Genomic DNA, 13,359 nt, shown 5'->3' with positions numbered 1-13,359 from the left:
GTACTTTGTCCTTTGTCGTCACGGTGATCGTGTGGTGCTGTCCGGTCGCTGCGTGGCGGAGGCCCTCTCCCGTGGCGACGGAGGTGTGAGCCACAGCTGCTGTGGTGAGGAGAACACCCAGGTTCTGGATGGAGCGTCGCAGACCTTCAGTCTCCACCTGGAGCAAACAACACACACGCGATACGTCAGTTTCCATTGCCCACTGGGACACACCTGTAGCTGATGAAGAAAGTCGAGCATCTATTATAAGCTAAGGACTGCAAAACAGAGTTAAGAGGAGAGAGAATATTGCAATTACATAGGGTTATAACATATTTTTAAACCTGTGTTTACACATAACTCATGTGTTTTGGAATTGGTCCAGTACATGCCTGAGCCTGCATCGGCAAAACAGGAAAAGTATCCTCGAGTGCAACTTTAACTGTCGGAGTAAGTCCATTAGAAGATTTATTTCTGCCACCGAAAAGCTGAGATTGTTATTCTGAATGTCTGACTCAGTGGTTCTCTTACACTTGTACTCGTCAAAGGACCCCAAAAACTGACAAGAAATGTGACCAAGGACCCCATGTGATGAGATTTTGTCTCGGTTAAGATTTCTGCTTTTGAGAACTTCTGGTCTCACTGATCAAGGGAACTCCCATGTAAAATTACAGCTTTCATCAAAGGAGTCTGGTGGCTAACAGAGCTAATGACAGTCTAATGACTGTTTCTGTTTAAACAGAAAGGACCTTGATCTTCAACCGAGAGGTCTGTCTCTGTGGAGATCCTGTCAATAATGTTGTGAGACGACAATCCGAGCATGTTTGTGGCAAAATTACTTACTCTGATGGCGCAACTGCCTTCAATGATTACTAAGAGAGGTTTAGCCACTGCTGCCACAAAATGGGCTACTGGTCGATCTACTGCACCCATTGCACTGATTTTTTTGACCTTGTAAACTGTATGTGTCATTTAGATCCTAGCTCCTTAGATCCCTTTAAAAGGGGCCCATGTGTAAAAATACCTGTGAAACCCTCTAAGGTGTCATTATGAGATTCTTTTGGAAAATAATGTATAAATTGCTTTGATGTCAATATCATTTTTTTCCTCTCTCTAACGATTGGACCCCAGCGAACCAACTTCATCATGAGATTATTAGATAGAAATCTTATGTACCAGAATAAACAACGGTGGGTACCTGACAGTCCAGGTGTGCATTCTGATGTGGTCTAACTGGGAATTCGTGTCTGGCCAGCGCTGTGACCCGCTCACTCATCTGCTTCTGGACGAGCAGCACCTGCACTCGCAAGAAGACACGTATTGTACGGTGTAAGCCATTCTCTTATTATGTCATAACATTCAGTTCATTTGCAAGATGAGCTAAAATCCTGCTTCGCTGCTGGAACACTTTCAGTACCCGACTCCCTCATGTGTTGTAACCTGTTTGTTAGCTTGCTGGTACATATTAGTCTGCCAGCCCACCTCAGTAGCACTCCCGTGGCTGAGAGCCTGCTCCGTAAAGCTGCAACTGCTCTGGATGTGTTCCTTCCCCTGGAGGAGAGATGAGAGCTGAGCCTGCAGGACCTGCACTCAGGTAAGTGGAAGATAAGGGAAAGAAAGGGACACAAAAGAGCAAGAGTGGGAGGAGAGGGGAAGGGCGAGGAAGTCGAAACCATTAAGGTCGGTCGGCAGAAGTGTGTTGACGGGAATGTGAGACATGCGGCAGGTCATGTTCCGCTACCTGTTTGTTGAAATGCCCGTGCGTGCAAAGATGCAAGTGCACCTGACACAGTGAGTGCATGTTCTGTAAATGTGAACGTGTGGAAGCGTAACTAGCCTTCTGCTTAGTGCTGCAGATGTTCTCCAGGTCCGTGATGAGGGCCGTCTTGCGTTGATGCAGCGCCCGCTCCAGCTCTTCAAACGTACTGGTAATCTCCACGACCGCCTCGGTCTTCCTCTCATTCAGCTGGCGAGAGATCTCACTCACCAGCTCGATGGCTGCTGTCAGCTGAGGGAGCCTGCGAGAGGACACAATGTGAGAAATGTTTTAAAAAAAACACAACACAAAGAAATTAGAACTTTTTGTGTTTTATAAAGGTTCTTGTGCATGTAAAAAAGTCTTGAAAGTTAAAAGTCCTGTAACAGAGTGTTTCAACACTGGTGGTATTACTCTTGTACGTAAGCATCTGAGTACTTCACCCAACCCCGGTCTTTGATGGCCGACGCCGAATCTAGGCCAAATGTTGAAGCTTCTAAACACCTGATGTGAAGCAAATACTCTGAGAGCGTCATCAAAGTACCAAGCCCCCACCTGCTGCGTATGGCATCCAGCTGTGTCTTCAGCACGGCCTTGTGCTGCTCGACGACGTCCCGCAGAGGCACAGTCACATGCTCCCGGTGCTCGCCCTCCGTGCAGTCCAGACACATGGCTGTCTCACACGATTCGCAGTAGAACTCCATCACCTGCAGAGGGAGACAAAAATGCTTGTTCACTCTTGCTGGGCTTTGCAGGCAGTTTTTTTTGTTATTGCTAAAAAAACCAAAAGAGGTAGGCAGACTTCTCACCTTTCCCTCATGGTTTGGGCAGCAGAGGGGCTTCCCTGCAGCTGCAGCGCTGACTGACTCCAGGACACTGCAGGCCTCTGGCCGCGAGCACTCCGGATCTCGTTGGAGAACCTGGTGAAAAACAGTTGAAACTTTTTTTAATGAGGAAGTTTCAATGAACGTTCCCTTTTTATGCGTTTTTGTAGGAGCGGTTTTGCATACCACTGAAAGTGGACAACTGAATGGTGACGGAACAAAGGGAGAGTGAGTAGGGCTGAGATGGGGACTTTACAATAACAGTATATGGTATGTGTCTTAACCTTTATGCCCCATAAATACTTTTCTCTTTGTCTGAATTTCCTTGTAGGTGGCTGTTGCGTTCTTTCTCTCCATGACGCGGACAAACATCCTTGTTGTAATTTTATCTACCCCGTTCTTACCCTAATCATCAGCCCTACATGCCTGACAGAAACCACATAACCCTCCATTTAAGCCTCTTGAAGAATAAAAGACTGTCCACAATTACCTCATTCTACAAAAATGTCCTCCCTCTGTTCTACACCAGGAGTGGTACTCACAAAAACATTCACAGACTCTCCGTCTTGAGTTCTGTCTGTAATCGTTTGAAGCAATCTTTGCTTCCTTGTTTGGGTTTTATCTGCATTCTGTCTTTTATTCCACGCAATTTATGTCTGACTTGAAGTTTTAAGAAAATAAATAAACTGATATCAAGAGTCACACCTCCATGAGATTAGTGATGAAGAAGTTGTTCTGCAGAGCACAAACTCCTTTCTCCGGCAGGATGGACGTCTGCCGACACACCGGGCACGAGAGCGTCAGAGACTCCGGGGGAATGTAGTTCTGGAGACAACTGGAAGGAGGACAGCAGGAATTAGTATATACAATCTTCCTGAGTCACATCCAGTTTAGCAATGAAGCAGAGATAGAAGGCGAGGGGGACACTAGAGGGAGAGAGCTGTCACCTTATCACTATAATTGAGAGGCAGTGCCTAAATAGTGCTCCTGTCACAACAAATTCTGGGAAAGTGTGAATCAGTCAATACGCGGGACCCACAGCCTCAGGAGAAAACACAACTTTTCCTCTTTCAGTGAGTGAATCTCTGGCTAAATAGTCTGCCTAACAGAGACTCAAAGAGACAGAAGACTTTAGGTAGAATATGTTTGTGTGCTGCATATTTTGTTTATGCTTGAGGAGGTCTGACTCATGCTGGCAGCAGTCGAACATCCATCCCACCGAACCCTCTACAGGACGAGGATGCACTGCAGGTTAAATTTGCCCTCATGAGGCAATCTATTTAACATGAGACACCCTCAAGCCACAACCAAACCCGCAGTCAGCAAAAGTTCAGCTGCAATAATGCAGATTGCACCGCACTCCTGGCCTACCGCCCGGCTGCCATCCAACACGTGATGCAATGGCGTTCTGTTATCACTATATTGTTTGTTAATGCCGCAAGACACCTGAGGTCAGTGTCGGGGATAATCCTCTGTTGTCGTTGTACACAAGGATGTCTGGCAGCTGCTCGGGCTGCGAGCTAACACCGTTCTGTTTAATTTATGACACCACACAGGCCAGCATCAACCAAGCCTCGGTAAACTGCAGTGGTGAGCTTTTGAGAACAACGGAGGGCTTTGACAAAAGTCTCTGTCTACCTACCGCTGTGTCAACACCACCGAAGCGCTCTGAGGCCTGGATACATTACTGTTGCTTTGTCTGACGCACAACCAGCTGGGGAGCACGGGCTCAAACAGTTACTGTACGTGGTGGAAAGGGCGCCGGTGGGGCAAGAGCTAATGATTATTTTCAACGCTGCGTGAGTTATCTCTTTATTTGCGACTGCTTGAATACGCTGTCACAGCTTTTATGTGAAACCATAATTTTATTTTGTGGAGCGCCAGCCTGGGGACAAAAGTTGTTGAGTCACACACGTAAAAAAGTCAGCCAATGCAAAAGATGTATGTCATAAATGCATACACCACCTTGTTCAAATCCTTAAAGGTGTAATATGTAAGAATTTGAGCTGACAACATTAAGAAATAACAGTATGATTTTATAACCTCTATGGATTGTGGCAGCGATATCTACTGAAGCTGGCATGCTAACCTGCCAGCCCTCGCTCTTCACAATCCAAAGCTCCTATGCTGACAGTGTAACTGTGCCTTCATGTACTGTCAGAATCATCGGAGAAAAGAAACGTTTTTTCGACTTGGGTAATATAAGAGACTGCCCTTATATATACTTTGGCGCATGAGTTGCCGACATATGACACTGAAACATGGTGGAAGAAGCTAAACATTGGGTTGATGGTTAGAAATTTGATATCAAAGTCATGTAGTGTGTAGTCACTGCATCGTTTCCTTTGCTCTTCCCTGTCACTCATTTGTATGGGAATGAAAACCATCATCTAAGCTGCTTTTTAAAGATTTCAAATGGCATTAACGCAAGAAAAGACACACTGCTTTCCCAATAAATCAACTATATTGAAAATGTGTAATAAGAGTTTTTATCTCCATTACAGACACAACATACTTGAGTGTTCCTTGAAAAAGACAAAAAGTATTTTACTTCACAATGATATATAACAGGAGGAAAAAGGAAATCAAATCAAATTCATCGATAGTCAATTACCTCAATTAAGTGATTTTTTTTTTTTTTTTTTGTGGCACACTGATCCTTAAGTAAGATCCCATGATCACGACTTAGAAAACAAGTCGTAACATGCCTCTACTGTAGGAAAATGTCATTTGTTTTGGCATGATTTTAAAGAGTAACATAACCCACAGCGAACCCATGATCCTGATCCCTTAATAGTGTGCACGCAATTAGGATATCAAGAAGCAGCTGTACTGTAAGTTTGCGTGCCCAATGACAGATAATTACAGGAGAGGACAGGGGGAGCAAAATTAAAAGAGACACAATATCACCGAGCAGACCAGGCCCAGCATGGGTTTGCCAGCTCAGACCTAAAACCCCCTAAAACTACATCAACCCATGCGGTATTAAAACATCTGTCTGGCAACATCATGTATAGCTCCAGACAAAAATCTGTTCACCTCAGCAGGGCTCCACATCACATGCCATCCAGTTAAACCGGGGATTAAACTTGCCCTCCGGTGGGCAAAATGCCCCTCACACTGCATGGAAAAAGGATTTATTGCATTCTCTGTGTGGCTCTTCCATAAATATTTGTTTGATGGTAGGTTTAGAAGTAAACCAGTCTGTAGCATAATCCCAAGTGCCTCCCAACATACCTCCATCGTCATTCTCCATCCTCCCACCCTAACCTTTAACAAGCTTTCCAAAAGCTTCCTCTGCTCGGCACAGAAAGGCCCCACTAAGAATCGCCTGAGGGGGAGTCATCTTTCTGAGGAACTGTAGATTGAGTCATTGTGATTGTGTCTACCAACAATGAGTCTTTTCTCAGCCTGCAGTCCCTGATGCTGGGGAATGCACTCATCCACAGGAGCCAGTGAGGAGAAGTGCTCTGAGCTGTTTAATTGAGGGAAGGGATTTGCAATAGATGAGGTTCCTCTATTAGGAGACATGTAAATATGACAAGAATTCTTCAGTAATAGGACAGGAGGATCAGTACTGGTAGGGAAAGAGCTACGTTTACAAAGCGTGCTGTCCCACCTTGTCTGCGGGGGCCAGGCTACATAGCAGATGGCGTGTGGAGACTTGGGTTTGAGTCAGGTTTTGCTCGAGGGGAGCGCTAGGTGATTAGGACTTTTGCCAGTTGTCACTGAAGTTGACAGCACAAATGTTAGTTACCTTTCGCAGAAGGTGTGCAGACAGGGCAGGACCTTGGGGTTGCAGTAGTGATCCAGACAGATGCTGCAGACTAGAAACTGCTTGTCTATCTGACGCACCACAGGGCTGGTGCTCCCAGCCTCGTGCTTCGCCATGGCAGAGGACATTTAAAGCCACGGACAATGACAGCGGTTGACCTGCGGAGAGACAAAGAAAAAATGCGTTGAATGTTTGCCCGTGTTTTGTCTATAAAACCTTTTGTTGAGAGTGTCACTTTCAGGACCATTAATGCTCAGCAAACTTTCGACAGGAGGTACCAGGAACCGGAGTTGACAAAGCTGTTTAATTCCTTGATTAGCGCAAAAAAAACGCACCCATTGTAATTTCTGTGTTAATGCCAAACAAAAGCCAGCTGAAAGAGAACTTTGTGAAACAGAATCATGTAACAGTCCTGAGTGTACAGCCAGCAGCAGATGTAGACAAACCAGTACAGCCTTGTGCCTGGCTTTTAATTAACTTCTTAGCTGATGCCAAACCAGAAAAATAAAAGAAAATCCACAATAAAGCATTCACACAGGCTTTAGTGACCTCACAGGTACTCAAAAACATTCTAAAAATAAACACTCCTCAAACTTTACACCCACACACAAATACTTGTACTTATGTGCTTTTGAGGACCGCCATTAACATAAGGCATTCCTTAGCCCTTAACCTTAAACATCACAACCAAACGCCTCCAACCCTCACCATAGCCATCACTGCGACCCAATTCTATTCTGACACTTAAAACCAAGTCTTGACCTTCACACAGCCCTCTGAAGTTGTGAAAACCGTTCAAGAGGTCCCCACTTTGCCAAATGTCCTCACTCTACAGGTTAGAAAACTTGTTTCAGTCCTCACTATGCAGCAAGTACACACCCACACAGAGACGTCTGACTAAAACCAGAATTTGCTGAGTAGAGTCTATGTTTCCTTCTATTTATATTTGTCACTCTGTTTATATTTACAAGTCACTAGTGAGGTGTCAGAGCTGCTAAACTTTGTTTTGGTTCACACTGTAATCTACCAACAGAGCAAACTGTCTACAGTTGGGCTTCACAATTTATTGAAAATATATCAAAATTGTATAATTGTTAAGGGCAATATTGAAACTGCAGGAGTGATAAAGGTAAAATGTATCCCCAACATACCATTATAAATGAAGCAATGTGGTGGTACTGAGATGCCTGGGCCTACAACTAGTCTTCTCCAGACCCACGTTACGTTCAAGTTATCATGGTTTATGACAGTTTGTCAGTGAAAATGAAATGCGAAAATGACCATTCACACTAAAGCCGCGACTCGTATCTCCATATCTGTCAAAATATTCGGAAAATGTTTTTCTTTATTTGCATGTCGTTCAGCCAACGCGGAGAAATCAAATGTGACAAAAATAATGCATTTGGTAATGAAAAGGCTAATCAGTAATTTACGTACACACAGATTATTATGCAGTATATATTCAACGGAAGAATTTGACGTATAGGTGAAAAATATGCTTGACGCATATAAAAAGTACAGGTTATAGTCCTGCATTTTATTTGAGCAGTTGGAAACTCTTTTGCTCATATTCAGAGAAGAGATCATATTGCCTTTAAACACAGATTATGTAACGCTGTGATCCTACTCTCTCACTGAAGTTCATAGTGCAGAAACAAGCGACAGCAGGGTGGAGTGGCGGAGACAGACACACCATTCACCCTGTTACAAGACACTGAACCATCAACAAGATCTTGATGCTGTTGCCAAGTTAAAAGGTTACATAATGTTGCTTTAAGTGTTAAAAAAATATGCAAAACTGATTTCAACTTCATCTAGAAAACATATTTACATTTCGATTAAGACACTGAATGAATGCCAATGCATACATGTCAGTGACACAAGTGGATAAGTACCAAAAAACTGTGAGTTGATCAGGACTGAGAAGATCCCTGTTACATAACCTCATCCGTTATGGAAGTACAGCAGCTCGCAAGGTATGGATATTCTGCCTAGCAACACAAACCAATGCTGGTTCCAGTGTGGCCCACTTTCACATTAATTAGTGCCAGCCCAAACACATCTGGTGTAATAATTACAGTGGTATGTAAAAAAGATGCTACTACAGCATCCTTTCACTGCTACAGTATGCGTCAAATGTGTAAATGTAGTAGGAAGATGTGGTGTTAAATATGGAAAGACAAAATCGACACACTGTCTTTTTAAAGTGGCTGTGATAACATGTGTTTGTTACGCCTCACTGGCCCTGCGGCTTAAAATCGTCACCTTTGGTTAAATACCCCAAGTGCCATTTTTATCTCTGGTTGCTAACTGGCTCCAGCACTGTAGATTCTCACTGGGTCAACACTTGTATTATTCATGTATCAGACGCAGACATGCGCTCACACGCTCATACAAATTGCAGGGGATGAGCGGATAGCAGCATGTGTCTCAAACAAACATGGCTGGCCTTAAGAAATACAGCAGTTATGGACTTAATCCAATCAATGACAAGGACACACAGACACGCACAATCACACACCGACACCAACACGCACAAACACACACGTACACACTTGAGAACAAAAAACAGGCACCGGTAATCATCCCCCTCCCCACCCCCCCTATCTGCACATCTGTCACGGCAGGATCTACTACATGCAGCACTCAATCCCCTATGTCCCATCTCCGCTCATGTCCTATTGTCTGTTGTTGCCCACTGGACACACACACACACACACACACACATAGAGGATCCAATGACATACAATCTCTGGACTGGTAGGGTACAGGTCACTTTTCAATCTGTCAGCCATGAGAATGACCGACATGTCACATTCACTCTGTGCTTAGGGTCAGGCAGGTTGTCTGATGGAAATGATTACCGGTAAGTAGCTTATGTTTTGTTTACATTTAAATGTGCATTGTTCTCTAAGAACCCTGCGCTTACAAACTGGCACTTCAAGAGTATCCAGTTGTCTCTTATGAAAAGAGGCTTGAATGTCTGTCAATAGAGCGTGGAACTAAAGAGGGATCAACCACGGGATGTGCGTGCAGTTCTCACAGTTCTCTGTCATTTTCTTTCTGTACTAGAACACACTGATACTAATATCATGTGGAATGACGTCTGTCTAAATTTAGACAGTGCATTAGTGGGAAGGCCAGGAGGCAATGACAGTGAAACTAAAATAAGACCAGGGATCTTAGGACTGTGCCTGGGTCCATTTGTTTACCATTGGTTATGTTTTAAAACACATATTTCATTGAGTGGATCACAGTAAAAGAAAAATCCGGAGTCCGATAGATCCCAACGAAGAATTCTTTCACAAAACACTGGATGAAAAAAAAACTTCCAAGCCCGTCTATTTGGAGACGACTGCAGCTATTGGTCAATACATTTATTGAAACAAAATTAATAACCAAAAGTTTTTATAATTGTCTCGAGCAAAATTCAAGCGCCTTAAAGGGGCTCTGTGGAACTTCTGTTGTGTTGCGCTGGAAGCAAGTTGTTTCTACATGTTGAGAGGCACAGAGACGAGGCCCTCCAGCGAACAAAGTCACATCCTCACTGAAAATCCGACCCGAGTCCTTCACAAAGAAATCTACATTCATCAAACATTAGGGTAAATTGATACAAAATGTTGCATAGCGCCCCTTCAAATGCTTTACTTTGCTGCCTTTCTTCGTTATTTATGACAGAAGACAGAAACTGAAGATGTGAATTTTATAGACCAGGTAAGCATGATGCGGTAAAAAAATAAAATAAAACCTGATTGCAATTATTTTGACAGACATTATCATTGCTATATGATTGGCGATCCGTTGTCTGCATCACAATTGAGATTTTTGCCGAAAAAACTGTCACGATGATGTGACATTTGTCGGGATTTGTACCAAACAAACGTGATTTTTTAAAATCACCAATGGCTCCAGCACTGTAGATTCCAATGTCAGTATATCAGCCGACGTATTGTTCAGCTATCCCTCAAATGTGGTTATCAAACACTTAAAAATATATAATGGAGGCAGGCTATTTTAACAGTTTAACAATTAACTTTACTGTCTAAAATGACAACTCAAACAATAAACTTCACCTGAAATGTAATAGTCACTCGACAGTCTCAGGATGAACAGGAAAAACTTCTTAAACCTATCCTTTGACGCATGACAGTCCAATAACAAAGCGCTTGTCTTTTTCTCTTGTCTGTTTCAGCTCTCCCATCAAGTTGACGGAAACCTAAAGCGCATACAACGGACAACAGACGCACGTGACAGTCATGCGTGTATGCACATGAGCGGCAGGGTGCTGGTGTGCTTGTGTACAGTACGGTGAATTCAACAGACTGTGTTTTGAAATGCTTCCCGACTTCATTCATGCCCGCTTTAGCTCCTAAGTAGGCCACGATACTAAAGTGTCGACGCTGTAAAGTAACCATGACCGGCTAACTTGACATGCAAAAAAAAAAGGAAAAAAGAAGTGAGCGAGTGAGGACGTGCAGATTTTGAATTTGGGGCCCTGCAGTTAAAGACAGCAGGGTGGGATAAAAACCAAGCCCAGGCAGGACTGCAGGAAGCTTCCGAAAAATGATTCACGAGAGGACGCATCCTGCAGAGAGCTGTCAGCTTAAATCATCAAAATGAAATGTGTTATAATTCTCCTGACTATTATCTGTGCAGAAGTAACAGCGTTTATGCTTCCGGTGACCTTAGCCTGGATAATTCCCCAAACTCTCAGGATTACAGTGTTTGCATGTGTATCTAAATTGTTTGTGTGTTTGTGTGTGCAGCATGTTTCAACACCCGTGGAGCTAATGCACAATGAGTCCATTCACTGCTCGGCTTTACCGAGCACAAAAGTAACAGTTTTCTTTGTCTCATTCAGCGCTGGAACCCTCGGCTTTTGCTTTACTGTACGACAGGATCCCCGCAGCTCATGTGTATCTCCTATAACACACACGTGGGGGGGGGAGAGAAGAAGGGAGTAGGCAAGACAGGAAATTAAATGTCTTCTTTGCAGTTCAACAGGAGGGCAGGTAAAAAAGGGAAAGAGAGACACTTGAGCGGCTCTTGTATTCTCTGCTCACCGTCACACACCTGTTCAGCAACAAAGAAAAGATCTTGGACAAACGTAAAAAAAAAATTAAAAAAAAATCACACACACTCCTCTCTGGTGAACAGCTGAGCTCATGCTGAAAGTCAAACATGCACAGATGCAGGACAAGATAGTGAGAGAGTTGACTGAAAGACTACCTACTGTCAGAAATGTGGAGTGGACCAGTCTTGAAGGCTCCATGGCAGTGTTAAAGAATCAGCGCACACCCTGACTCACAGACGAAAACGCCCACTTCCCCCCCAACCTCAGCCCCGCTGACCACTCTTCCTTTTCCCCTTCCCTTCTCTTTTGCTTTTTCCCTCTTCCACACGCTGAAAAAGGCCAAACAGTGATGACAGCAAGAGGGCGGGCACTGCACATTTAAAGTCCCTCCCACCGCCTCTGCTGTTTACAAGCACGAGCCGACTGCGTACCCTCCTACTGCCGTGCTCCGATTGGCCGGGAAACCTAAACTATAGCAGGGATGAGGGATTGCGTCATGGGCCAGCAATTCAGTGCTGGCCAGAGGGAGCGAGAGGTGAGGATTGAAAGAGACAAGAAGAAGAAAAGTACAACTGTCAAGGCTGGAAGGACAGAGCACCCCCCCCCCGCCGTTCTCTTCCTGATTATTCAACGCGTTCACTCTGATAACGATCAGACGCGGCAGATGACGGGTGACAATCATCCAAAAAGGTTTGGCTCATTTGGCCTCCAGTTACAGTTATGAAGAATTACGTCACCTCTCTGTCAGCCAAGTACACACACGCAAGCCAAACAAAGCACAGAGTTATATAACTCATGATGTCACCTTTAAAAAGAAAAAACCTCCAAATGAGTGTTTTGTAGCATATGCCTCTCCATCCAGCATTATAGTATCGAATTACACACATGCATGGATTAAGAAAACACCCTTAATACCAAAAAGGAGATTATCATTTTGAATTTGAAGCAAAATTTCTTGTTGTTTTTTCGCTGTTGGACCCAATCCCTTGAACGCCCCGTCTCGTAGGAGGTGGTCAGAGTTTAATCTGGAGCAGGAGGTGACGATCCTCTGACAAAAACATCAATCTCTACAGTTAATCTGTGCGGATTGAGTCCAGCCCTCCCTCCCTACCTCCCTCCCTCCATCCCTCCCGCGCTTCCGGCTCTCCTTCCTCAACGCCCACGCGCACCTTTTCCAAAAAATCCCATCGTCCCGAGCCACACTGCTGCGGTGGGTGTAACAGGACATAAAAGGATAAGAGGGGATGAAAACACCACTCAGAGAATTGCGTATCAGTAGCTGTCCGCAGTGGATTCATTCTTGATTCCCCCGTACAGACATTTGCGGCGGTGTTTTGCATGTATTATATTGCAGCAGCCCCTTAAGCAACTTCCACTGTTTTAAGTAGAAGACCACTGTGGTTCGAAAACTTGCTAATAACTCACAAACAAGCAGGTCGAAGCGGCCAGTCTGAAGGATGTCTTGTTTACGTGCTCCACAGAAAGTGATCGGAGAGAAAGGCATAACCAGTATACCAAATGCAGCGCTCCAGCGTGGGCAGCCACTCCGAAGAGGACTGTAGTCATCCCTGCAGTGAGCACTTATTGGCTTACCGCTGCGCTTTCTGCTGAAACGACAGTTTTATCACAATGTACGACTCCTGCGGTTATTAAACGAGAGGAAGGATGGACCACCAGCGGCACCCGCGATGAGTCTCCCGAAACTGAAGCGCATAATGTGAACCGAGAGGCCACAGATCAGAAAATGAATATGTAATTGTAACTGTTACGTTACATGTTTTGCGATATTAAAGGAAACGCTCACTCTAAAATTCACTCATCGTCTAATCACATTCATTGTTTAGGAGAATGCTGTAACGCTGTTTTGCTGTGAAGCTCCAGAAATGTTTCATGGACCGCGAAAAACTTGGCTCGCCCTTGCATCGGCGTGGCAGTGAGTAGATAACGACCT

General features: G+C 44.4%; 1 protein-coding gene across 6 annotated transcripts in view; it reads right to left on the bottom strand.

Annotated features, from left to right (window-relative positions):
• The window catches only part of trim3b (tripartite motif containing 3b), a 35,481-nt gene that overhangs the window by 6,025 nt on the left and 16,097 nt on the right, over positions 1 to 13,359 (bottom strand). For 5 of the 6 annotated variants that reach the window (XM_030438122.1, XM_030438126.1, XM_030438128.1 and 2 more), the window contains 8 exons: positions 6,317 to 6,492; positions 3,265 to 3,394; positions 2,545 to 2,655; positions 2,291 to 2,442; positions 1,817 to 1,997; positions 1,462 to 1,563; positions 1,178 to 1,276; positions 5 to 157 (listed from right to left, as the gene is read on the bottom strand). In XM_030438122.1, the coding sequence (XP_030293982.1) occupies positions 5 to 157; positions 1,178 to 1,276; positions 1,462 to 1,563; positions 1,817 to 1,997; positions 2,291 to 2,442; positions 2,545 to 2,655; positions 3,265 to 3,394; positions 6,317 to 6,462 (1,074 nt within the window). In that variant the 5' untranslated portion in view covers positions 6,463 to 6,492. Of the gene's footprint in view, positions 1 to 4; positions 158 to 1,177; positions 1,277 to 1,461; positions 1,564 to 1,816; positions 1,998 to 2,290; positions 2,443 to 2,544; positions 2,656 to 3,264; positions 3,395 to 6,316; positions 6,493 to 11,567; positions 11,771 to 13,359 lie in introns of those variants that run through there. The other variant, XM_030438124.1, reaches the window with a different exon arrangement.

This window comes from Sparus aurata, chromosome 13 (assembly GCF_900880675.1).
Source record: "Sparus aurata chromosome 13, fSpaAur1.1, whole genome shotgun sequence".
NCBI classification, from domain to species: Eukaryota; Metazoa; Chordata; class Actinopteri; order Spariformes; family Sparidae; genus Sparus; species Sparus aurata.
This window is presented reverse-complemented; position numbering and strand designations above follow the sequence as displayed.